This window comes from Crocuta crocuta, unplaced genomic scaffold, assembly GCF_008692635.1.
Source record: "Crocuta crocuta isolate KB4526 unplaced genomic scaffold, BGI_CrCroc_1.0 scaffold154, whole genome shotgun sequence".
NCBI lineage: Eukaryota > Metazoa > Chordata > Mammalia > Carnivora > Hyaenidae > Crocuta > Crocuta crocuta.
The window spans coordinates 11,400,332-11,424,290 of record NW_027530545.1 but is presented as its reverse complement, the minus strand read 5'-3'; the positions used below and the strand labels follow the sequence as shown (position 1 = coordinate 11,424,290).

The 23,959-nt window shown below is 37.2% G+C and overlaps 1 protein-coding gene across 1 annotated transcript in view; it reads left to right on the top strand.

Annotated features, from left to right (window-relative positions):
• The window catches only part of ARHGAP15 (Rho GTPase activating protein 15), a 623,791-nt gene that overhangs the window by 546,014 nt on the left and 53,818 nt on the right, over nt 1–23,959 (top strand). The window contains exon 13 of the mRNA XM_077767808.1: nt 15,736–15,841. Within this exon, the coding sequence (XP_077623934.1) occupies nt 15,736–15,841 (106 nt within the window). The remainder of the gene's footprint in view (nt 1–15,735; nt 15,842–23,959) is intronic.

Below are 23,959 nucleotides of genomic sequence, written 5' to 3'. Positions count from 1 at the left end.
CTAGTACATTAATTTCCTAGAAATGGTTTCATCTGCAAAAACAGCATATTTTCCTGTGCCATAGAACCCGCTGAAGGTTGTCATGTGTACCAAACGTGGAGAATTAGCTTTATTATCAAGATAGCACATACTCATTACAGAAAATTTGAAAAAATGCATTTTAAAAATGAAAGAAAATCATCCATACTGCTCTTATTCAAAGAGAATTTATTGTTAATATTTTGGTATGTTTTCTACTAGTCTTTTTAATACTGTTTAGTAAAGATATATAATTATATGGTATCTAGCAATTATACAAGCTTATTTTAAATTGTCTCTTGTAACAGATTATAAAAGTAATAAATGTTTATTGAGGCTAACTTGAACAGAAAAGTAAAAAGAAGAATATTAAAATCACTCTCAATTTCACCACCATATTCTGGGAATATTTCTTTTTGACCTGTTTGCTTGACATTTTCTTCCCGTGCCTACTTAAGTATGTACGTTAAAAATATGTAACATAGGAAAATTCATACACAATCTCTGTTATTACTTGATTTTTCAGTCATTATCACTTCAACTGTCCCCAGACTCAGTTTTTTCAACACAATTATTGTAGATACAAAGCATGTTTACCAAAGAGTCTTAGCAATGGGAGTAAACATTCTGCTGTTCTCTGAAGCTTTGATTATTACAAGGGGGAGAGAAGTCTTGTTTAGAAACTCTCCAGTGCAATATTCCAATAAGGGTGTTTGCTAGCAAATGCGAGAACCAGTCACCATTTTAAAAGGTCATCATATGTCCCCAGAGCTTCCACCTGAACTATGAAGAGGGACCACTCTTAGCCTGAGAATTGAATAGAAGCCAAAAGGAAACAGTCCAATACTGCCTTCAGAGTTTTGGGTCCAAACTAAGTAGATACTTAGTTTTGTTTATAATGTCTCTATTTTTGAGTTACAAATTTTGATTCATCACTTGGTAAGCTTACACAAGCCTTCCAGTAAACTTTGCAAGAAAACAATGCTATTATAAAGCTCTGCATGGATGAGAATGTCTTTCTGTTGTTTTAACATGCAAAAGATAATATGAGAGTGCACACAGTTTGGGGCCACAGTTTCCCCCCTATAAACAGTAGATACTGCTTTGTTTTACTTTAGATTTTAGGGACATAAGTCTTAGGAAAGCCTGGATGTTTACTTACTTGGTCTTCTTTTTGTTCGAATACTTACAGGATTATCCTTGATCTCTATCACTTCAGAGTTTTGCCAAAATACATCTAGATAGGGTGTATACTCAGTAGCATTTTCTTAGACTACGGCCATCATTTTAAATACTGAGATAGTTTTTTTTTTTTTTTTATCCCCAGAATGTTGCTTTAGTTTTGTCCTTGATTACTGTACAGCTTTCAAATATTCTGGTTTCTCCCTAACATGTCTCTTTCCTATCATGTTTTCATTTCCACATTTGGGGGGTGCTCCTTTAGCTTGACATCCATATCACTGGCCTGATTTTTCAGCAATTAAAAAAATTGCTTTGCATTTTTAGTTTTCCCACTGTCTTTTCGCCCACTATCTCCTTATCACTATCCTCGTCTCTTTCCATCACACCCCCTTCTCTCCTTGTGGAGGCCTGCTGCTCCTTTTCATTAGAATCCTTGATGTTTCAAATTCTATTGAAGATGCTAAATAGTTTCCTGTTTGCCTCATGGTCATTGTGAAAGTTCTGCACTTCTGAGCATTGTTCTCTTATCTGAAATGAGTGTTTTTAAAGGTCATGTATTGTTGTAAATTTTGTTGTGTTTAGTCATCTCAAAAGGTGGAAATGTAACCAAACACGCATATTGCCTTTTACCGGCTGCTTCAGTTTGAGTCAAACCATTGTCTTGGAGCTATACACACATGACAAATTGATAATCATAGCTCTCATATGAATTGTTACCCCGCATATTTAGCGTCTTAGGGCCCCACCATCCTGATATTGATTTCCCTCCCACTATATTCCTTAACTCATTACACTCTCAGAGATGAAATACATAAATAAAACATTCGAATTCGAAGAATTTATTCCTAACGGAATTTTTACCAGTCTCCATCCCCACTGGGACATTTTACGTATGGGACCACAGAGTCTATTGTGATGTAATGTGCCATTATCGGGGCATCGTTTCTGCCTTCTGCTCTCAGTCTCCTCAGTTATTTTACGAAAACTGCTATCTCCAAATTATTACAGGTGACAAAGGAGTCCTGGTCTATAGTTAGAATGGGAGAGGACTGGTGAGAAAGGAAATAGAGAAAACATTCACACTACTCAACAGCATTAGCTTCGGGGAAAACAGAGTGCTACCCAGTGTTTCAGATTGGCCTAGACCTCAAAACTGATTTTGAAATCAGACAGTTGAAGAAAGATAAGGACATATCTGTTTCCAGAGAGTCAAGCTCTCTGGTTCAATAGCTCCATAGCTAGGTGGTCCCACCACCTGACATTTTCCAATTAAATTCAATCTGTCTTCAAGGAAAGGATTCTTAGTTCGTTGGCACCATGTTGATTGTCAGCTCCTATTTATTCTAGGAACTCTATCTTCTTTGTGTTCAAGCATATTAGTGACAGGTTCCAAAAGGTGGTTAGGTGTTGCCAACCAGATGCCACTTTAAACCAAAAGTCAAGATTTGCATCACCTCTTTTTAGAGGGCATCACATTGAAAGTTTGCATTCAAATTCTCCTGTGGACTGTGACCTCTGCCTATGACTTCTTCTTTACATTTGCGTCTTTACCTGGAAATGGAAACAGGCCTGAGAGGAGGATATTTATTTTTAGTCCTGCCATTTGCAAGGCCCTTTGAACTTCTAAGAAGATGCTTAAGAATGACAAAACATAAATCAATCATTTATCATAATGATAGATTTCAAAGTATTACTTTTCCATATGGGGAATTTTTTTTTTCATTATCTAAATTACACCTTCGTTCTTTATAAAAAGAATTTTGGACTTTACGCCATAGGAAAAAAAAAAAGTTGCTATTGGCTTGAATTGCTGGTAAGGTGGTGTGCGAATGGCCTCAAGTTATACATTTGCAGAGGAAATATCATCCAGATGCTCCAGTCAGCCTTTTCTTGGCAGACAACTAAGAACCACACCGAAACTGAGTTTAAAATCTTTAACAAAGGGATTCCACAATCTCTTACCTTTGGAATGGACATTAATTAAAAGAAACAGTCATATCCCCCGTGATCAGAGTTTAACGACTATTAATCAGAGTTCACCACACAATTAACACTTTGAACTGATTAGCAAATGGAAATCATAGCAAGAAATGTTGAGGTTAAATTTGTGAATGGACGTATGCTCTTACCCACCTCCCTGTACCTCATCTTTTCAAAGGCAACAAATTAAGCACTCCAGTCCTAACCAACTGGGCAGATTTTGTTTTTGGTGAGGTGTTTGCCGTTACATATTGCACATAATGTATGGCACTGTTAGGAGGAAAAAATTGGAGTCAAAGTGGCTGGAAAGTTAGGTCTGCTCTGTAGCACTGTGAGATTGTTGACATCTGCCGAGGTTGGAGCGCTCAGTAAGCAGGAAATGGGGTGTCACTCTGAGTGGTAGTTTACCATTATCCTGGCATCCTAATGAAGTGTCTGCGGTGCACAGAGCTTCTGGATGGCATCTTAACGCACGGCTAAGCAAAAGCACTTCTCTCCCTGTCACTGTCATCCATCTGCCTGCACCCTACTGTAGCCAATGGGATGGAACCATGCTACAATGTGCTATAAGCCATTTAGAGTTGCACATTGCATAATCAGTCCCATCAAATATGTAAAAAATGGCTATTATTGGTTATTTTCCTCAAACTCTGGCACCTGGAGTTTGATACATTAAAGTGAAACTTTCCGAGGGCTGTTTATGCTATTAATTCCACTTCCCCTCTACTGTCTAAATGGGAATGAGTCTTACGTCCTCATTGTCTTAAGTCCTGTTAATGGATGGAAAGAGTTGTATGAATATTCATTAAAAACTTCACTGTACATCACACTTGGTGAATTCATCAATTTACAATATAATGGGATGGTCATTTTATTTGAGATAACCATTTTTAAGAAAAGGACAAAGAATAAATCAAGTCAAATCACAGATTGGTTGTTTTCATCTTAGAGCACATTATTTAGTTTGCAGTGATTGAGGTCTTTCAATAGATTCCTTTAAAGACACAGTGCATTTCGCCAAGCACGTTCACATTTTTAAGCTGGTTTTGTCAATACCGACGATTAACTTTAACATTACCTCCGATGAAATTCAAATGCAATGGAAAGGAGGATGTCTGTTATTAGGTGGCATAAGTAGAGTAGGATGGGTGTAAATCCTCTGGAAACTTCTAGATCGAACGTGTATGGTCCTCCAAACATGGCTGCAAAGCAGCTGGGTTCTCATGGCAAGAATTGAAGTGGTTAAGATGGCCACAAAGTTGAGAAGGAGCTTTCTGTAATAGGCAGGGGCCAAAGGAGTCTGTCAAATTGGGGGTGGAGCGGTGGGGGTGGGGTTAGACAGACAAGAGGGCATCACATAATTCGGTTGCATCAGGAATTTTTCGCAGACATTAAAACTCTGGTAAACATAACAGCGGGGAGTTTGCACTGCAGCACAGTGGGAAGCTTAAAGCGTCTGCCCGCGCTGTGCCTGGCTCGAACCACTGCTAGAAGTCTCCGACATTCATTAGCACTCGACGATTCACCCAGTTCCCCAGAAAAGAAGAAAAATCCAAGCAAAAAAGCCCCTGGCTAATTATTGGAAACGCTCCCACGTTGCAGTATTTGGGGGGCAATCATGGCAGGAAATTGTTCAACTAGAACAAAAGAGTCATTCTGAAATAGAAGAATGCGAAAGCTTGGTTTGTTATTTGTTTTAAATCAGTGTCGCCTTTTTCTGATTGGTAAGGCAGTGTGTTGGAATACAAGACCACCCCTTTACAATGAAATCTTAGAAGACTGAACCACACAAAGTGTGTGCAACTCATTCTAAGCAGTAAAAGGACAGGTTAATTTCACAAGTGACCTCCTCCAACCACCCCCTCTTGCACCACACCCCAATGCATGCAAGCATGTCTCACAGGTTCCTGAAACAGAAACTGTTTCCTTTGGAAGAAATTGATAATAATACAGAAATTAATGTGTAGCCAAATGTAGCAAGGGCAGCAAACGAAGGCACATCACTGCAAAATACTGCACATCAGGTTAAAGTTTTTATCCCACCCCTTAAGGAATGGAGTTATTTGAGGGAAAATACATACATACATATATATATTAGTTTTATCAAAGGGAGAATGGTCTGCTATTGATGCCCATAAACATTTAAAATGGTAATTTTTTAATGGAATGATAGGTGTTTATTTTTGCTAAATTCAGTCTTGGGAATCTGGTTTCTTCATTCATATCCTCCCAGCTGCTGTCAGCATTACAGCACATCGGCTTTCCTTCATGTGCGAATATTTCTCCAGAACTCATTTGCAAAAGAGTCGAAGCAATATTAAAACACCACATCCAAGCCTCTTTTAAACACACAAAGAAATGGGAAAACACATCAGAACTAGACCATTGAGAAAATCCTCCTTTCAAATTTACTGTTTGCTTCACATGCTAGTATAAAATATCCCACAAAGTCCCGTTTGTGATCCATTTGAAACAATCTTGATTTGCTTAAATTGTCACATTCTTCTTGCACATTTCTTCCTAAATGCAAAAATGGCAAGGAATTCTCCTCCCTCTTCATTATAAAAGTGCAGAATTTCTGGCTTGTTTATTCCTAATGGAACACTTGAGAAAGAAGAAAATATATAAATATCTCTTTCAGAAGATTAGTTGTCTCAATCTTTTTAAAAGAGAGGATTTGTTCATTTCTTCCCCATGGTAAACAACTTGGGCTCTTCACTGCAATTTTCCATTGTCAAATTAATGCATTTCACTTTACTGACTTGGTCTCATGGTTCTAAAACATGGTACCTTTTAATATCCTCCTTTCTTCTATATGTTAATTTATATGATTAGGACATATAAGGACAGAAACTAAGCATCTTTTTAAACAAATTTGTTGGAGGAAACTTCTACTCCATTGTAACTTGCTGAAAACAAAATCTGAAAAGACTCACAATCTGGCAAAATAAAAGTGTATTTTCTCCTCCTGAGAACACATTTCCAAGCTAAGAATTTCAAGCAAGAGATGGCATTCGTGTTTTGAGTATTTCAAATCAAGCATCAGAAATTTTGTTTGATCTACTGGTAAATATTCTATTGGCAAGGTCGGGAACAGAAAAGATCTGCCCACCAAGACAGAAAGGAGAATAAGCATTTAAAACAACAACAATAACAGCAAAAGTAGAGAGTTTATCAACTTCGATTTCTAAAAGTACTGTGCAGTCCCTTCCCAGAATGTAGAGGAAAGTCCCCTAACTATAATGAAAGTATATTCATATGTTCACCTACCGTATGCATAGTTCTTCAAAAATTATATCAAAGGTATTAATGAAAAAGTGGCTAGTATTTTCAAGAAACTATAAAGAGAGAGAGAGAGATGGAGAGGAAAGCAAGCTGTGACAAAAAAAACCTAGGCTCAGCAGCTTTCTGGGGGAAATGGTGAAATGTGACTATGTGATTTATAATGAGAAAAGGTATCTACAACATACAATTTTCTACCTAGCTGCAAATAATAATTCATAGTGATGTCCCTTCCAGATAAAAGACCTTTGCTATGTAGGACCCATGTGGTAAAATGATCATGATAAATGTCAGACCAGTGCAGGTAACGGCTTTACAAACCATTAAGATTAGCTGGCTCTTTTTTCCGATGATAACAGTAACCATGCTGTGACTCTATGTGGTAATAATATCTCAGTCCTGATAAATGCCAGAGCCAGGCAGAGGTGTTTATCATTCCCAGTTCAGAAATGCTGACTAAAGTTACCACATGTTGCCTGTTTTTCTTCTTTTACAATAAGTCTCACAATTAAAAAAAAAAAAAAGCTGAATCATAAAATTATTTTCTTAAAAGATTTTGATGCTTGTGGTACTAACTCTCCTCTGTTCTCAGTGTCACTGTGTGGCCATGTCAAATAGACTGGCTGCAAAAACAGTTCACCATACCAAACACTTTTGCCTCTTCAGAGGTCTTTTGCTCAAAATCAAAATGGATAGTTATAGATAAGTTTAATATGCTTTTTGAAAGAAATGTATGTTTAAGCTAAAAGATGGGGGAAATGCTTCTTTAGTTCACATTTTTCTTAATTGTGTGGCAGATCCTAGTTGTTTTTAAGTGAGATTTTTTAAATTCCCTATAAATAAATTTAATTTACCTACCAATGGAAAGAGGTAGACACGTATTAAAAACTTCAGATCTAGAAAAGTATTTGTCTGATTTCTATCCTCATGAAAATGTGCAAAGATAATGCTTAATATAAATAGCTACTTGAATAGCTTGAAAAGAATTACTGGTTTATGATTAGAAAGATGTCAGATGACTCAAAATGGTAACTCTTTTTTTTTTTAAAGCTTGTAAAAGCAGATATGCTTGAATAAGTATAGTTTAAAGAAAATTCTCACAGGAGAACTGAATTTCAAAGAAAGAAACTAGTGAGCTTTATTTTCTCAGCACAGACTATTGCCTGAGGATGAATTAGTATCATTTGTAAGTTACAGAAATATACTTGGCCACCATGACACCTCCGAAATTACTTTGAAAACAAGAAATTCTAGGGAGGACAATACAATCACGCTTTTCCTGTGAAGATTGCTACTGGGGTGTCAGCTTTTGCTTTCCTCTTCAATTCACACAAAGAGGGGCATTGCTGCAAAATTGAGGAAGTGGTGTTTGAGAGACAAGTTTAGGTTGGTGAATTTTAGGAAATGCTCCATCTTATAACTGGTTGCACCAAAGCAATAATGCCCTTTATTAAAAGTTACTACTGGGGTCCCTGGGTGGCTCATTAGGTTAAGCCTCCAACTTCACCTCAGGTCATAACCTCACGGTTCGTGGGTTCGAGCCCCACGTCAGGTCATGACCTCACGGTTTGTGGGTTCCAGCCCCACGTTACACTTTGTGCTGACAGCTCAGAGCTTGGAGCCTGCTCCGGATTCTGTGTGTGTGTGTGTGTGTGTGTGTGTGGGTGGGTGGGTCTGCACCCTCCTCCAGTTGCACTCTGTCTCTCTGTCAAATAATAAATGAACATTAAAAATTTTGTTAAAGTTACAATTAAAACTTGAATACTTTTTCCAAATTTGCCCTCAGTGTGTGGTCAATGCAACTGAAGTCTCTAGAATAACATGGGTATAGGCACATGAAAAAGTAAAGATGCTTTAATTACTTGCCTGAATATATTTGGGGGAATGTGTAAAGAAGTTAAGAATAATCATTCTAAGGCCTTCAGAAAATAACTAAATAAAATTTTACATTAGCTGATTTCGTATTAAGTACATTTCTCAATTATTTTGAATTTTTTGGTATAAAGAGCTAACAGTTCAGAAGCAATATGAGTTTAACAATCAATTTAGGGGACTCCTTGAGTCAGAAGAAACATGTAAACTTCACTCATATCAACATTATGATATGTCTTAAATTTAAATACCTCTCATGACATAGTGTATATCATATCTCCCCCCTTGAATTGTCAAATGACAGAAGCCAGGGATCAACTTTGTATCTGCCACAGGTTGCACATAGCTCTTAATTTTTTTTTCTTCAACGAGGCATACATGTCTATGCTTAATACTCTAAAAAATTATTTAAGAACTAGTTTTTTTTCTTTTAACTTTCTAATTAACTTCTTTAATTTTCTGATTGTTCATTGTCAGAGAGTAAGAGTAGGGATGGAAAGAGATCAAGGTTGCACTTAACAAGATTAGGTTTGCTCCTAACGGCCGACCTCCTCCAGCACAAGGATCAGAAATGGCGTCTGGAAATGACACTAAACTAGCCACTGTGCTGAAGGTCTCCTCACAGGTTAAAGAATCCATGGACTTACGCAATCAGCCGTAGTATTTTCATTACTGACATTTATTAGCTACGGAGAGTTATTTCATCCTTAAAATTCTTCCTTAAAGCCTTCTTTATTCAGAAATCAGACAAAATATTAATATATCTTGGAAGGAGAAACTAGGAATACAAGTGTGCCAGGGCGGTGATTCATTCTAATTCTCGGGCCATCCACACGAGAGAAAGAAAGAGGTCTTCCCTGAGTCAAGTAGCTTCAGTTCATGCTGCATCTTTCCTGCCTTGCAAGTTACATACCTCCATTTTCAATTTGAACTGTTTTGACATAGCTCATCACCACCCAAAGTCAAACTTACCATTGAGAAGAAGGCATTGAGAATGTGCCTTCCTTTTAATTGAATATAACACAAGGCTTTTCTAGTTTAGAGACAGATGGCAAGTGGGGTGAGTAGAATCTTAAAGCCAACCACAGGTTAACCTGAAGGCCACAGTTATTCTCAGTTTATGATATAATGACACTTCTATTTATGATACACTATATCTACTTATGAATTATGACCAAACACTCTTTGATAATGGACAGCATTCTGTGTATTTACAAAGATAACACATATTACGACTTGTTACTGTTTTTAGGAAAAGGTACTAAAGATTCATATATATGGCTTTTTGTGATTTTGGAAACAGCCTTGAACCATGAGCAATCATGTGCCGACCCTGATCGAGAGGATGATTCAAAAGAAAGATTCTAATTAATAAGCACTCATTATCTGTGCATTGATATGCACTGAAATGTTTAATTCTACAAACAGTCCTATGGGGTATGGGCTTTTTGGGTTTTTGAGGAATGGGAAGCATCAAGAATTCAAGCAACATTATCATATGTTGCCCCAAATCATAAAGCAGAATAAAAATTCTCAACTAGTTCTTCAGACTTCTTCATGATATATGGCTTCTGTTATTTTATAACATGAATTTGAAGTGTATGTTTATTTGCATCCATCTGCGAGTCCTGAATTTGCCCTCACATGATTCTCCCTAAAGTAAATGTAAGTTATTTAAAGAAATTTATCAGGCATTTATCAAGACTTGGATGATTCCTCGACATCTACCTCAAGTTTTATAATTAAAAGGCATATCCTCAGATTTGTATTCAGTTGTAGAGTGAAATAATACATAAAACGTTATCTGATGATACTTATTACTTCTGTAAGCCAGACAGTCTCTAAACTCTGAAATGGTCATGATACAAAAAATTATGAATTGAATAGAAACGCAACTGCTTTCTTCCAAATGTGGCCCCAACGTGTAAGTGACTACCATCTTTTTCTTACCGGATGCATTATACATTACAGAATAACTTTCAGAAGCAGAACAGCTGTGATATTGCTGACCTTTTTAAAACAAAGGGGTATAGTTGTCCTTTAAGAGTTACAGATAAACAGAAGGAGTAGTACTGCCCATATATTGGATGCTGAGAGAATCTGGTCTTTCCTTCCTCTGGGTGAACCCACATAACAGAGAAGAATTAATTTTGGAATATGATTTAACATGTGGCTATAAATAAGTTAAGAATAATAAATGAATGGATGATAAGGCCAGAAAAGTGTCCGGAGGTCACCAGGTCCAGGGTTCTGCACTGCACAGAACTCTTTCAATCATTGTATAACTTTATCTTATCTCTTTGCAGAAAAGGCATTTGGTTGTAAATGTCCTTGTTTTAGTAGCAACATTTCATGCAGATAAATGTAAATGTAACTCTCATAAACTATATTTTTAAAAATGTGTCCTCAAAACCATGAATCAGGGCAAAACTATAAAGCCACATCCTTATCATAACATTAAAGGCTATTTCACATCACGTAGGAGCTGTTACTTTTCTAAGTAGCCTGGAGTTGTTTTGCAAGAAGCTCATTTACAACAGAGTTTCATGTAGTTTGAGAATATGGAGTCAGGTGGGCAAGGGATAGGCATTAGGAAGAAATTGTTTACTATTTTAACATGAACATGTATGTTATATGTTTTTTAATAGACATTTCTACCACCCAACAGTGGAAACAATGACAGGTTTTGTGTGCAGTTAGAGAGGAGGTTACGTTCACAGCTTGGAGACTGGGGAGGCAGTTGGGATATAGGTAGAGAACTAAAACAGAGGTATTATAAAGCATAGAGTAGATACAAAAATAAACCACACAGGAATGAGGTTAGGGGCAAATGTGAGGAAAAGGGGGAAGAATTATGGAGTTCCTTATTACTGGAAAGATTTTGAAGTCTCATAATTTACCTAAGGGATTCTCTAATTCTCCATGAAGAAGAAGTTCTTCCCTTTCCCTTAGGTCATAATGTAAAAAAAAAGTCAGAGATATCTCAAAGTCTTCTCAAAACTCTCAACACTTTACAATAATGAGAAAACATATGCTGAACGAGAAATATTAATAGAAAATGCTGTCTTTCAGATGCTTACTGAATCAACTGAAGACAGGTGACACATCTTTAGTAAGCTCTATATGAATCTTAGCTCGTTAACGAGTCCTGTGTTATGTATGCGGATTCCAAGTCCTTATATGACACATCAGTTAACCAGATCTGAAAAGGTGTCATTTCAATTTTAATGTATCCAATCATATTTTTAGATGTTCCTCCACTTAGAAGTATTTGTGCTATTTCCTGCTTCTACAAGCTATGGAAGAGTGGGTGTGGTATTGATTTGAAAGGAAAACCACTGCTTGCCTATAACCTTTTCAAAGATTTTCTTCTGATGATGTTGTAAGGAAAGTAAATTTCTCTTCCTTAATAATATTCCAGCTCTCTCTGAACCATTGTTTACTTCCCCTTCAGTACTTAAAGATAACTTAGCCACACAATGCATGTACCACTGTTCAATTGTGCAATTTCTCAAGTATGTATAAAAGTAGAGAAAGAGAGAAAAAGTATTTCTATGAAATAGCCTTCATGTAGAATGTTTCTTAGAAGCAGGTATGGAAACCACCATATACTTTTACTAGGATTCTTAAGTGTAACTCACTTGCTCCCCAATCCCACCATCAGTCTCTGGCGATCACTAAGTTTCTAGTGTGCTGTGAAATGTCAGGCTAGCATGGCAATTGCGTTGTCACCAATTGGCACCAACTCAGTTCCAGTATTGGCAACTACATTTTGAATGGCCAGTGCAACCAGATAGGTTGCTTGCTGCTGAAAATAAAGGGTGACCTAGACACAGCATGGGCCTCAAAAATCGTGAGGGTGAGAAAGGGGTGAATATTTATGCAGTATGTACTTTTTGCTAGCTATTGTGCTAGGTATATTACATACTATCTTGTTTAATCCATAAATAAGCCTTTTAGATATTATTCAAAGAAAGTGAGAAAGTTTTCCAAGACCACCCAGCTAATAAAAAGCTGTTACAAAATTCAAACCAAGGTCTGTGTATTCTAATCCATGTTCATGTCTTTCATTTGTTCAATAATTCTCTCTTTGTTCATTTATTTTTATGTTTTTTAATTTTGTAAAATATTTTATTTATTTCAGAGAGACAGAGACAGAGACAGAGACAGCATGAACAGAGGAGGGTCAGAAAGAGAGAGAGATACAGAATCCGAAGCAGTCTCCAGGCTCTGAGCTAGCTGTCAGCACAGAGACTGACGTGGACTCGAACCCACAAACCGTGAGATCATGGCCTGAGCCAAAGTTGAAGTTAGACGCTCAACCGACTGAGCACCCAGGCGCCCCTCTCTTCGTTCATTTAACCCTCTATGTGCCAGTATGAAATCTGTCTGGCTTTATAGGAAAATTCGCAGCTTAATGGGAGAACTTGAAAGCCATTCAAGTTGGAAATAACCATGTGGAATGTTGAATAAATAGAATGTCTTAAGTGCAGTGGAACGTAGAAAGAAGAGAGCAAACTGACTCTGTCTAGGGCAGTTTCGTAGTTCTTCTACCTCATGGTTAAATAAGCTTATTAAAGTTTTAATTCCTCCTCAAGCACCATGGCAGTGACCTTGCAAATTTAAATATATATAATTAAGCAACCCCCAACTTTTCTTAAACCTGAGTCATACGTTCCCTAAAACTGAAGTTTGCTCCTGGATGTAGCCATTTTAGGCCACTCTCCACTTAATCGTCTCTCAAACTTAACTTATAACTGCTGCTTATTTAGTTCCCAATGTCAACTGATCCCTTTTTTGGAGACTCTGACAGTGATGGAGACTCTGACAGTGACCTGATCATTATGATGGTGAGAAATTTAAGCGAAATTAGAAAGGTTTCCTCTCCTCCTCTTCCTTCGTCTCCTCTCTCAATGTCATCTTTATTGCTTGAACCAAGTGGTTCACCAGATCCTTAGGTAAATGATACTTCTAGTATCATGCCAACTATGCAGAAATGTTTCCACCTCGTGCATATATAAATGTGTGTATGTGTATTTGCATACGTGTGTGTGTGTGCATTTACATGTGAATTACAATCATTGGTGTGTGTGTTAGCTTCAGATAACTAGTTATAAGGTATCCAAGTACCCCAATTTCACTCTCAGCTTTATTGAGTTGTTTTACTTATTTTTCTGAGTTAGTTCTATCCCATAGGTTCCAAGTGGTCCCACCATCGCATTGTCTTACCATCATTAAGTGACAAGGGAGCTTTATTTCTTTTTGGAAGAAAGATTATATCTGCAATGATGTTGCAACTGGCTTTTCTTTTTCTTTCTCTCTCTCCTTTTTTTTTTTTTTTTTAATTTCTCTCTCTCTCCCCTTTGTCTCTTTCATTTGCAGTTGTTTAATCCATATTATGTTGGAACTCTTCTAAGAATAACTGCAATTTTGAAAGCTCTAACTGTGGGAGGCATTATTTATAGTCCTTTGTGGTTTGGGGAGGAAGAAGAAAAGTTTCCAAGCAGAGTTCTACTAGGAAGATTGCCCCCCACTCCACTGCAGCCAAATACCATCTTTTGCAGGATATTTTCCTATAATTCCTTATTAGAAGTTTCTTTTGCAACAGTGTGTTTAAAAAACAAACAAACCTGCCAGCTTCTGAACTAACTCTTTCTTACCCTACTCTGTAGGGTAATACGTACCTAATAGCAGGTGATAATGAACTGAAGTTTTGGAAGCACTTTGTATTAGGCATTGTGTTTGGCATTAGTATCAGAGACTCATCTTCAAAGCCTTTGGTCCTCTATGGCTGATTTTCTTTTGTTAACAAAACCCAGAGACAGAAAGTACAGGACTGATTTGACTGCTTCACAGACTCAGAGAAGCTCCTTCTAGCTGCATGGACTCAATTCTCAAGGTTACCTGATGGTACAACCATTCCATCTACACTCTGAGGAGCAGAAAGGTAAAAAGGCTAAAAAGCTACATCAGCTCTTGGCACGTGGCCTCATCAGAAGCTCCATCTATCACTTTGGCTGAAGTCTCGTTGGCCTGATGTGGTCACACGGTCACTCCAGCTGCCAAGGAGTCTGGGAAAAGAACTCTTTTCACAGAGTGTGCTGCCATCCACTCAACAATGCATTGTCTTGCTAAAGAAGAGAAGAGATATTGAGTGGATGTGTACCTTACATATTATTCTCATATATCATCTTTTCCAAAAGTGACCGCTTAAGGATCTCCAGGAGCTCTGTGAGTTAGAGACAGAGTATGGAAATAAAGGTGCCTACATTAATGTGCATAAAGTGTTTAAGTTGAATAAATAATTACAATTCTAAGTCCTGGTTAAAATTATGGTAGATGAATACTCTAGATGCTAAGTAAATCAATTCTTATCATGCCGTCCATGCCCCTAAAGGAAAAAAGAAGCAAAATGAAAGAAAGCAATCTAGGTGGTAGTTTTAAACAACTTATTTTTTAAAATATATATGACTAAGTAATATGCCTTCAATTTCTAATTTTTGCACTTTTTAATTTTATAGCAAAACCAGATTCTGTTAGAGAGAGAAGATAACACAGAAGTAATTAAAAAAATTATTTACCCTTCCACAAAACCAAGTGAACAATAGAATATTGGTAATTGAATCACACTGTGTGTCCTCATCTGTTCATTTCCTATTGCTGCTATAACAAATTATCACAAACTCAGTGGCTTCAGACAACACAAATTTATTATCTTACATTCCTGGAGGTCAGAAGTCTGAAATCAGTTTCACAGGGCAAAAATTGAGGTGTTGATAGACCTGTGCTTCTTCCGGGGACCCTCTTTCCTTGCCTTTTACAGTTATTAGAAGCTGTCTTCGCTCCTTAGCCCACGGCCTTTCATCGAATAGCCTTTATTTTTCTGTTTCCATTGATACATCATCTTTTCTCTCTGACTGATCCTCCTGCTTTTCTCTTAACCACCTTTGTGATTTTACTGGGCCCACACAGATAACTCTGGAATAATCTCCCCATCTCAGAGTCCCTAATTGAATCACATTGGCAAAGTCCCTTTTGTCATAGAAGGCAACATATTCACAGGTTTCAGAGATTAGGGCGTGGACATCTTTGAAAAGCCCTTATTCACCTTCCTGTATTTTATAAAACAGTAAATCATTTATAAAACTGATTCAATAACTGATCTTAACAAGAAGATTATGTCAAACCTACACTGTTGCTGTTTGGTGTTACTATGATCTACATCAGAGTCAAAATAAAAAACTTCATGACAATGATGTTGAACACATCTATTCTCTTTGGTTGCCAATTAGAACCTTATGTTGCTAAGTTTTAGTCCAAAATTCTCCTAAGAAAATTCCTTCATGCACCTATAAAATCTTCTTTTTTTCTAACCTTCCTTTTTATTTATTTATTTTTCAGAAAAGCAAGACTACAACACAAGAATTGAAACTATAAAGTCTCTTGTGCAAAAACTCCCCCCACCAAATCGTGACACCATGAAAATTCTCTTTGGACATCTAACCAAGTAAGTTGTAAGGGGTTCTGATTGGGTCCTCATATTCTCATTTCTTATATGGCAGTATTGAATTTCAAATCTCACAGACAAGATTTTCTAAATGCATTTATCTCAAATTTTCCCCATAGCCAGTATAAGTCTTCCTGCAGAAGCTGGAGAAGGTGCTAAAGGTAGAAAGGAGAACTTATAAAAGGAACCTCTAAAATAAGTTATTTTTCCTAATATTTTCAACAAGTAGGCATTTGCTGATCAATTGTCATAACCTTACCCACAGCCCTAGGATGGACTGTCTTTACTTCATTATCTAGTATACTGGAAAGAACATGAAATAATTCAGAATTGAGAGCAAACTGTAGCTTCATCACGTAGCAAGTGCTATGACTATGAATAAGTAACCCTGTCAGAAATTCAGTTTCCTCATTTGTAAAACATTGATTCAGATTAGTAAGGCGCCATCCATGTAAAAAGCTAAAAGAAGAGTATTGAAGGCAAAATAAAAAAAAAAAAAAAAAAAAAAAAAAAGCAAATGTAAAGGCCCACAGAGCTTGATGTTTTTGAAAAGCAGAAAACAAGCCAGAATAGTTAGAGCTTAATGAACTAGGAGGATGGTGGTAGGAGTTAAGGTCATAGCCATTAGATCATCTGGTATCAGGTCACATAGGTTCTTATGAGCCTCAGTGAGAGAGTTGGATTGTATTCTAAATACAATGAAAAACTGGGGTGCCTGGGTGGCTGGCCCAGTTGAGCGTGCAACTCTTGATTCCATATCAGGTCATGATCCCAGGGTCAGGTGATCAAGCCCCGTGTTGGACTTTGTGCTGAGCATGGAGTCTGTTTAGGATTCTCTCTCACCCTCTGACCCTCCCCCCAGCTCATTCATTCTCTCTCTCTCACCTCTCTTTCTTTCTAAAAAAAAAAAAGATAATAAAATAAATATAAATACAATGAAAAACCATGAGGAGTGATAAAGTGAGGGAATATAAAAGATCCCTCTAGCTGCCATGTGGAGAATGGATTTGTAAAATGGAAGCAAGGAGACCTGTATGGAGGCAACCATGGTAGTCCAGGCAGGAGGTAAGGATGGCTTATGTGGAGTCCTTAAAGAGATAAACTGGTGATGGGTCAGGTTAGATCTGCTGCTGGTCAGAATACAGATCGAACAGGAAAGGAAAAAGCAAGTGTGCCTCTTAGGATTTGGACTTAGGCACATGAAGAAATGGTAGTACTACACAGATAGATGGGTTGAATAAGAAGAGCAGATTAGAAAGCTCCATTTGGACATGTTAAGTTTGAAATGACTGGTGTCTTAACACCTTCTTTAGATAAGGCAGAGTGCAATTCAACTGATGAGGTTTTAGCTTTCGGCATATACATATAGTAATGTTGAAGCCTGATAGAGTGTCAAATAGATTGGACTGTTTTGCTTCGGCGAGATTAAATCTCCTTAATCATCCATTCCTTGGGTTGAGTCATTCCTACAGATTATTCAACTAATCCATTATATGCTTTTTAATTATAAATTTAATACATGTAATTGCACACACACAAAATTTAAGCAACAGTAGTGCATATAGATTAAGAGGTAAATTTTGTCTACTGGTTACTCTTAGCCTGCTGAGCAGAAGTGACCAACATTTTTGTATATATGCTTTCAGACCTGTGTTAAAGCACATGCAAACATATGTCTGTATGGTTGTTATTGTGTTAAAGTGAATCATTTTGCACATATTATTATGCAGTATTTTGCAACTCATGGACAGCCTTCTATGTCATTAAACAGACTTAATGTGATTCTCTCTAATGATGACATCGACATAGCATTCCATAGTCTGGATAGTCCATGATTTGCTTAATCAGTTACTACATTAGGGAACATGCTTTAATCTAATTCATCATATTAGTTTCTTTCTTATTTTACCCCAGAAGATAACCTGTGTCAAGGTTCAGACCTTCCCTTTTTGCTAGGATGTCCCCTCTTATCACCTCCACATACCGACTCTCCTGGGAAACCCATGTGGTTTAGTGAAAGGATCTTGGGTTTTAGGGAAATAGAAAAAGAGAGAAGGTCAAACCCTCACTTTACACTTTGCTCCTCTTATGATTTCAAGCACATAAAATCGGATTAAATAATATCGACCACACCTTGTGGTTATGAGAATTAAATGAGATAACACATATAAAATGCTTGGCACAAGGTAAGCATTCCTCAAATGTAAATCCTTTCCCCATAGGATCCAGGCACACCATGAAAAGGGTTTCAGGTTACAAGTTAACACTGGAGTGCTTATCCTAGTAACTTGAACTGGATGAAGTCATAAAACAAAAGGAGAGCATATTCATACTGCTATGTACTACCTAGTCTTGGAAATCTTGAGAAATATCCAGTACTCAGTCTCAGTTATTCATTTTTTCCCTCAACTGAATGAACAACTATAAAATGAAGAAACTTAGAGTCAGCTAAGTCCTCCTTTGAAAAAAAAATAAAACAGATGAAAATCCATCCAATTAAAAATCTCATAAGGATGAGAATCTTCCACTTTTATGCCTCAGTATCCCAGGAATAACAACTAATGCCTCATCATGTTTCTTATATCTGTATCTAATGTAACTTCCCAATTCTGTTAGAACTTCGTTCAGTTCAGCAGTGATGAAAATAGATGTTTCTAACCAAGATTTAAGATCAGATTATTATATCACCTTCACAGCATTCACATTAAAAGGTTTTTTTAATTATAAATGGAGAGAAAAGCGTTATTTGCTAGGTCACCAACCTTTCTTGAATGGTGTAACCATATTCCACCCTGCACTGATTTATAAACTGGGTTTAATTATGCACAAGTGTGTGCACATGATTATATCTTATTAATCATTTTTTGCTAAGTTTTTGATAAACAGCCAATCGTGGCATGTCATCAAAGCCTGAGAAGACTAAATAAGAAGATTGTTTAATAGGAATTTAAAAATATTCATGTTTAAAAGAATCATTAGAATGTTTTCCTTAGCCTTGATGAATTTGGTAGTTCTTCAGAAAATCTACCATCAACACTTGTATGTAGTGTTTATTTCAAATTGTTGCAAATATATATATTTTGAAGTTTGTTTAGTGAGGGTCAGGGAATGTAATGAAGTGCCAAAAATTCCACTTGACCTACGTACTCTATAGCCCACAGAACAGAACTCCAATTTTGCACTGCACTGAGTTAAACATTCCCTAGAAAACAGAGAAACTACCAACTGAGAAAGTTTAATATGACACAATTAGACTACAGGGTGGGTGCCAGTCCTGTCCACAAAAGCCAGAAATTTTAAAGAGTTGTGACTGCATTAAGCAGAAGATTAGACAATGGCTGCATAGGCTGAATAGTCTCAGAGTCCAGAGTCCTCATTCTTGATCAAACTCAAGGTCAAGTTCTATGCTTTCGTTGTGATCACATAAGACCAGAAATTCACAATAAGCTATCATCTCAAAATGCCATCAACCAGAAACCTTTATTAATAGCCTCTTTCACAAATTGGCATCACAGTGATAAGTACTGCAAGGTCCTGTAGTACCTTCTGAATCATCACATAAATGACAAGTTCTATCTCTATAACATATGTGTCAAGTGCATTTTCCTTTAGCCTGCTTCTTTGGAAAGGCAGGGAGGCAAAGTAAAGATGAAGTTAATGAGGAAGGAGGACCTACAAAGATAAGGTTTAGGTACTGATGGGTAGTAGAGCCAGGCAAAGGAGCTATATAAGCCATAGAGAACCGCTGAAACTTTACTATGGGACAATTGCATGATGTACTCAATATTTATGGAAGTAGTTGGACAACAGAGTGTAGGGTAAACAAGATCAAAGGAGAAAAGAACCAGGAGGCCACCTGGGAGTTGTGGCTGGATTAGAGTGATGAACATCAGATGGAAAGAAATGGCTTAAACCTTGAGACTTTTCAAAGCAAAAGTCCACACAATTTTTATTTATCTTATTTCTTTATCCCCATATCCAGTCAGCCATGGAGATAAGTCTGAGGTTTCAACGCCGGGTGATTGTGACAGTAATAATAATAAAAAAGGCAAAAGGAGATACTGTGTAGAAGGAAGCACCCTTTTCTCTATTTTGCAAATATAGAGAAAGAAGAATATAAGGTCATTGAAAACTAATTAAACAGGATGAATCCCATTTTGTTGGGTGTATATTGGACCAAGCCTTTTATACGCTGCCAGTTAGGATGTACCAATCAGCATAATGGGAAAGTCATATATGTAATATATCTCCAGAATGAAAACCTTTCAAATCTTTATGTCTTTCGAGCCAGTCTTCTTCAGTAATGGGAGAGGCAGTTTATGCAGGCAAAATTGCTTATAATCATATTTGCACTGGTAGAAACTTGGAAGCAACCTAAGTGTTCAGTGATAGGGGAAGGTTATATAGAACATGATACATCATATAAGCTTAGTGAAATGCACTTCATGGCTAATTGATTTTTTTTTAATTTGGAGATCTGTTAAGTTTAAGTCAGGGATACAATATCTTATATGCTCAAAGAGAGTATAACCATGTGGAAAATGTGTGCATCTGGAAAAGACTAAAATTTTTTGTTGAAATATTAATATTTCTTTCCTGGAGTCATTAAATTATGAGAGTTTTTTTTCCCCCCATATGTTGCTTTTTCTCTCCTAACAATGGTATAGAAGGAAACATTGAAGTTAAGAAAACAGGTGAAGAGGGGAGCCTGGGTGGCTCAGTTGGTTAAGCATCCTACTTCAGCTCAGGTCATGATCTCACAGTTCGTGAGTTCAAACTCTGCATCAGGCTCTGTGCGGACAGCTCAGAGCCTGGAACCTGCTTCAGATTCTGGGTCTCCCTCTCTCTCTGCCCCTCCCCCATATGCACTGTGTCTGTCTGTCTGTCTGTCTCTCCTTCTCTCAAAAATAAATAAACATTAAAAAAAGAGTTTCACATAGTAGCTATCACTTATTATGTACCTATCACTTATCACTTATTATTCTAGATAAATATTATACATCAATATGTATCATTTGTATAGTGACAGAAATAGAAGATAATTTTTAGTGAAATAAATGTAGGAAAAATTGTAGAAGCTGGGTTGCCAAATTTCTTGGATTCCAGAAAATTTTTTTATCTCACCACAGAATCGTTTTCCAAAATCTAAGTCCCTCCCTGATTTGACTCAGCCACTTTCCCACTGAGTCCGATTTTACCTGTTTGACAAGCCATATGATACCCCACACCAAGCCAATCCCATGTGAACTGCCCAGCCAGCCTCTACTCTGCCCCTGACTCTGCATCAACCTCATTTGCATCTTGCTCCGTGTTCTCAGGTTGGACTGTTTTCACCGCCAAAGTGGTGGCTTGCTAAGATCATCTGTTCTACCTTAACTCTTAGGCAGGTATGAGGCGTTTGGAGATAGACAGTTTTTCCTATGCTTCTCGTCCACAGCAGTTTCCCAAGGATAGATCTCTTGTCTTGTAGTCTTACTTATCAGAATGAGTCTCACAGTGAGAATTTTCTGCCAGACAGAACACCATACTGGCTTTATGGGAGCTAGTAAATGAGGTATTTTGAATCCAGTAGGGTCTTATCCTGTGCTTTCAAACACCCTGTGTAAATAAACATTCCTAGAATCCTATCAACTACATATCTACCTGATAGGCAGCACTGATCTTTTGAAGTTCTGGAATTCCTGTTGCCATTACTATAGTAAGGTCTTCTAGCTATTACTGAAGTTTTTTCCCACATGATTTTTATTTCCAAGATAAAAATAATATATGATACTTACAGAAAAACAAAGTATGTTTACGTACCAAGCCAAATTGAACTCACTAGCCAGATTCACTTTGTGGCATGAATTTTGGAAGCCAAAACAATCTCAAATTTTTGAGTAGGGAATATATGATACAACATTTAATTCCCCTGTAGTATACATTATTCAGAGAAGCTCAAAATATCTTAGAAATGGGTGGCTTTTAGAGATGACTAATGAAATCATGTCATTCACTGATTTTCAAAAATAGCTTTGGAAGAATATATTTGCTGCAGGCTTTAGATGCAAATAAACATTCTTATAGGAGACTTGCACTTTATAAAATAGGTTGAAAAGAAACTAAGAAATCTTCCCTTTTGCATTGACTTTAAGAAAATCACCCAGCTGTTCACAGAATTCCAAGGTTAAGGAATGATATGGCTGGATAGACAAATCTCATGGAGCATGCCAGTTGAATGCCTTGCTGAAAGGCGAAACTGTTGAGCTGTGGCTATTTTGTGAGAGTAAACTGATATGTAAAGCTTCTCTGTGGTCTTCATGGGTGTTAAATAAAATATTCCACAAAAGCATGTCAGAGGCAACTCAAATGATGATGACCTAGAAACATAAGAGTTGTGTGAGGATACAAGGGTAGAGAAAGAATTCATCCACCCTTATTTTAAAATGGCACTGTGAGCATTCCTGATAGTTTGGGGTAAACGATGAGACATGCTTAAAGAATGAACTTGAAAGCCCCTGATCTCTTGCCCTTCTCTCTGGTCTTCAAGAGCAATGGCTGGAGAAGCTCTCTGCCTCCAGTCAGGCCTCTGAGTACTCAGCTTTGGTGTGCTTTGGAGCAGGCTGTGTTTTTCTGTGCTGTCTTCTGGCACTCCACCCTTTTTCAGTACCCTTTGGTTGCTCACCCAACCATAATATCTGATAGCCAACAGCTTGCAGGCCATGGGTATTTTTACTGGAAACTGAGGAACCTGTACAAATTGTTATTTTCTTTTTTCTTTCTTTTTTCTTTTCCTTCCTTCCTTCCTTCCTTCCTTCCTTCCTTCCTTCCTTCTTTCTTTCTTTCTTTCTTTCTTTCTTTCTTTCTTTCTTTCTTTCTTTCTTTCTTTCTTTCTTTCTTTCTTTCCATTTTCCTGAGGGACAAGGGCTGCAAGTCATTTGAAATAAGCCAGAAGCCTAATAGCTCCTTTGCTTGTGTATTTGAAATGGCACCCTAATCACTTTGAAGAGCTAATGTACTTCCTATGGGCCTGAAATTTCTCAACTGGACTCCCGTGGCAGAATTTGGCCTGGTAGTTAAGAAAATTAATTACTCTGATCGTGAGGATGAAGCAATAGTTCCCAAATCCCTGTAGTAATCATTAAAATGTCATCTACTTAGGAGACATCTTGGCACAGGATTTATAAGGTTTGTGTGCTGGGGACTAAGGTTCAATGATCCTTCCAGTGGTGGATCCTTGTTTTGGAGGAAGGCTTTGGGTGATAAGGGTTTTAAGATAGCAGTGAAATTATTACTTTAGATCTTTTAATTTAACATTTGAATGATAATAAATTATAAAAAAAATAAAAATTAAAAAAACTATGAAAAAAACATTTGAATGGTAACATTAGCCATTGAATAATAGGAAACAAAACAAAACATAAAATCACTACTGTCCATCTACCATGGTCTTCTCTGTTGGTGGTGGTGGCCCATGCCATGGGGGTATTTTCTCATAAGAGATAAATTTTGTAAGTTGCCCATCCTGCTTCACTATGAATCTTGGCCTTTTAACTAATGGAAAGAACCAGGGATTTGGAATCAGAGACATAGGCTCAAGTCCCAACCTCAGCCCTTAGAAGCTGTACAACACTAAAGAAAACCTATTAATATCTCTAACCCTCCCTTTTGGTCATATGTGATATAAGTCAAATAAAATCACACTTATTAAAATGTTTATCAACTGTGAAATCCTATCTGTCTATTCCTTTATATATTAAATGAATGCCCACTGTATTCCAGGCACAGGCCTGGATCATAGGTTGGCAAAACATGGCTCACCCTTGAGCTACATACAGCCTATTGCCTGTTTTTGTCAATAAAGTTTTATTGGAACACACACACACGCACCTATATGTTTATGTATTGGCAATGGCTGTTCATGCTACATGGCAAGAGCTAAATAGTTGTGACAAGTTGCACAAGGCCACAACCATTTGCTATCTGACCCTTTACAGAAAAAGTTTGCTGACCCCCTCAACTCAATACTAGGGAAATAAATAGGACTCCTACCCTCATTTATATAGTCTCCTGGGGTAGATAAATTGGTCAACAATTGCAATAAATATGCTGCAATACTGCAAGACACTGTGAGAGCAC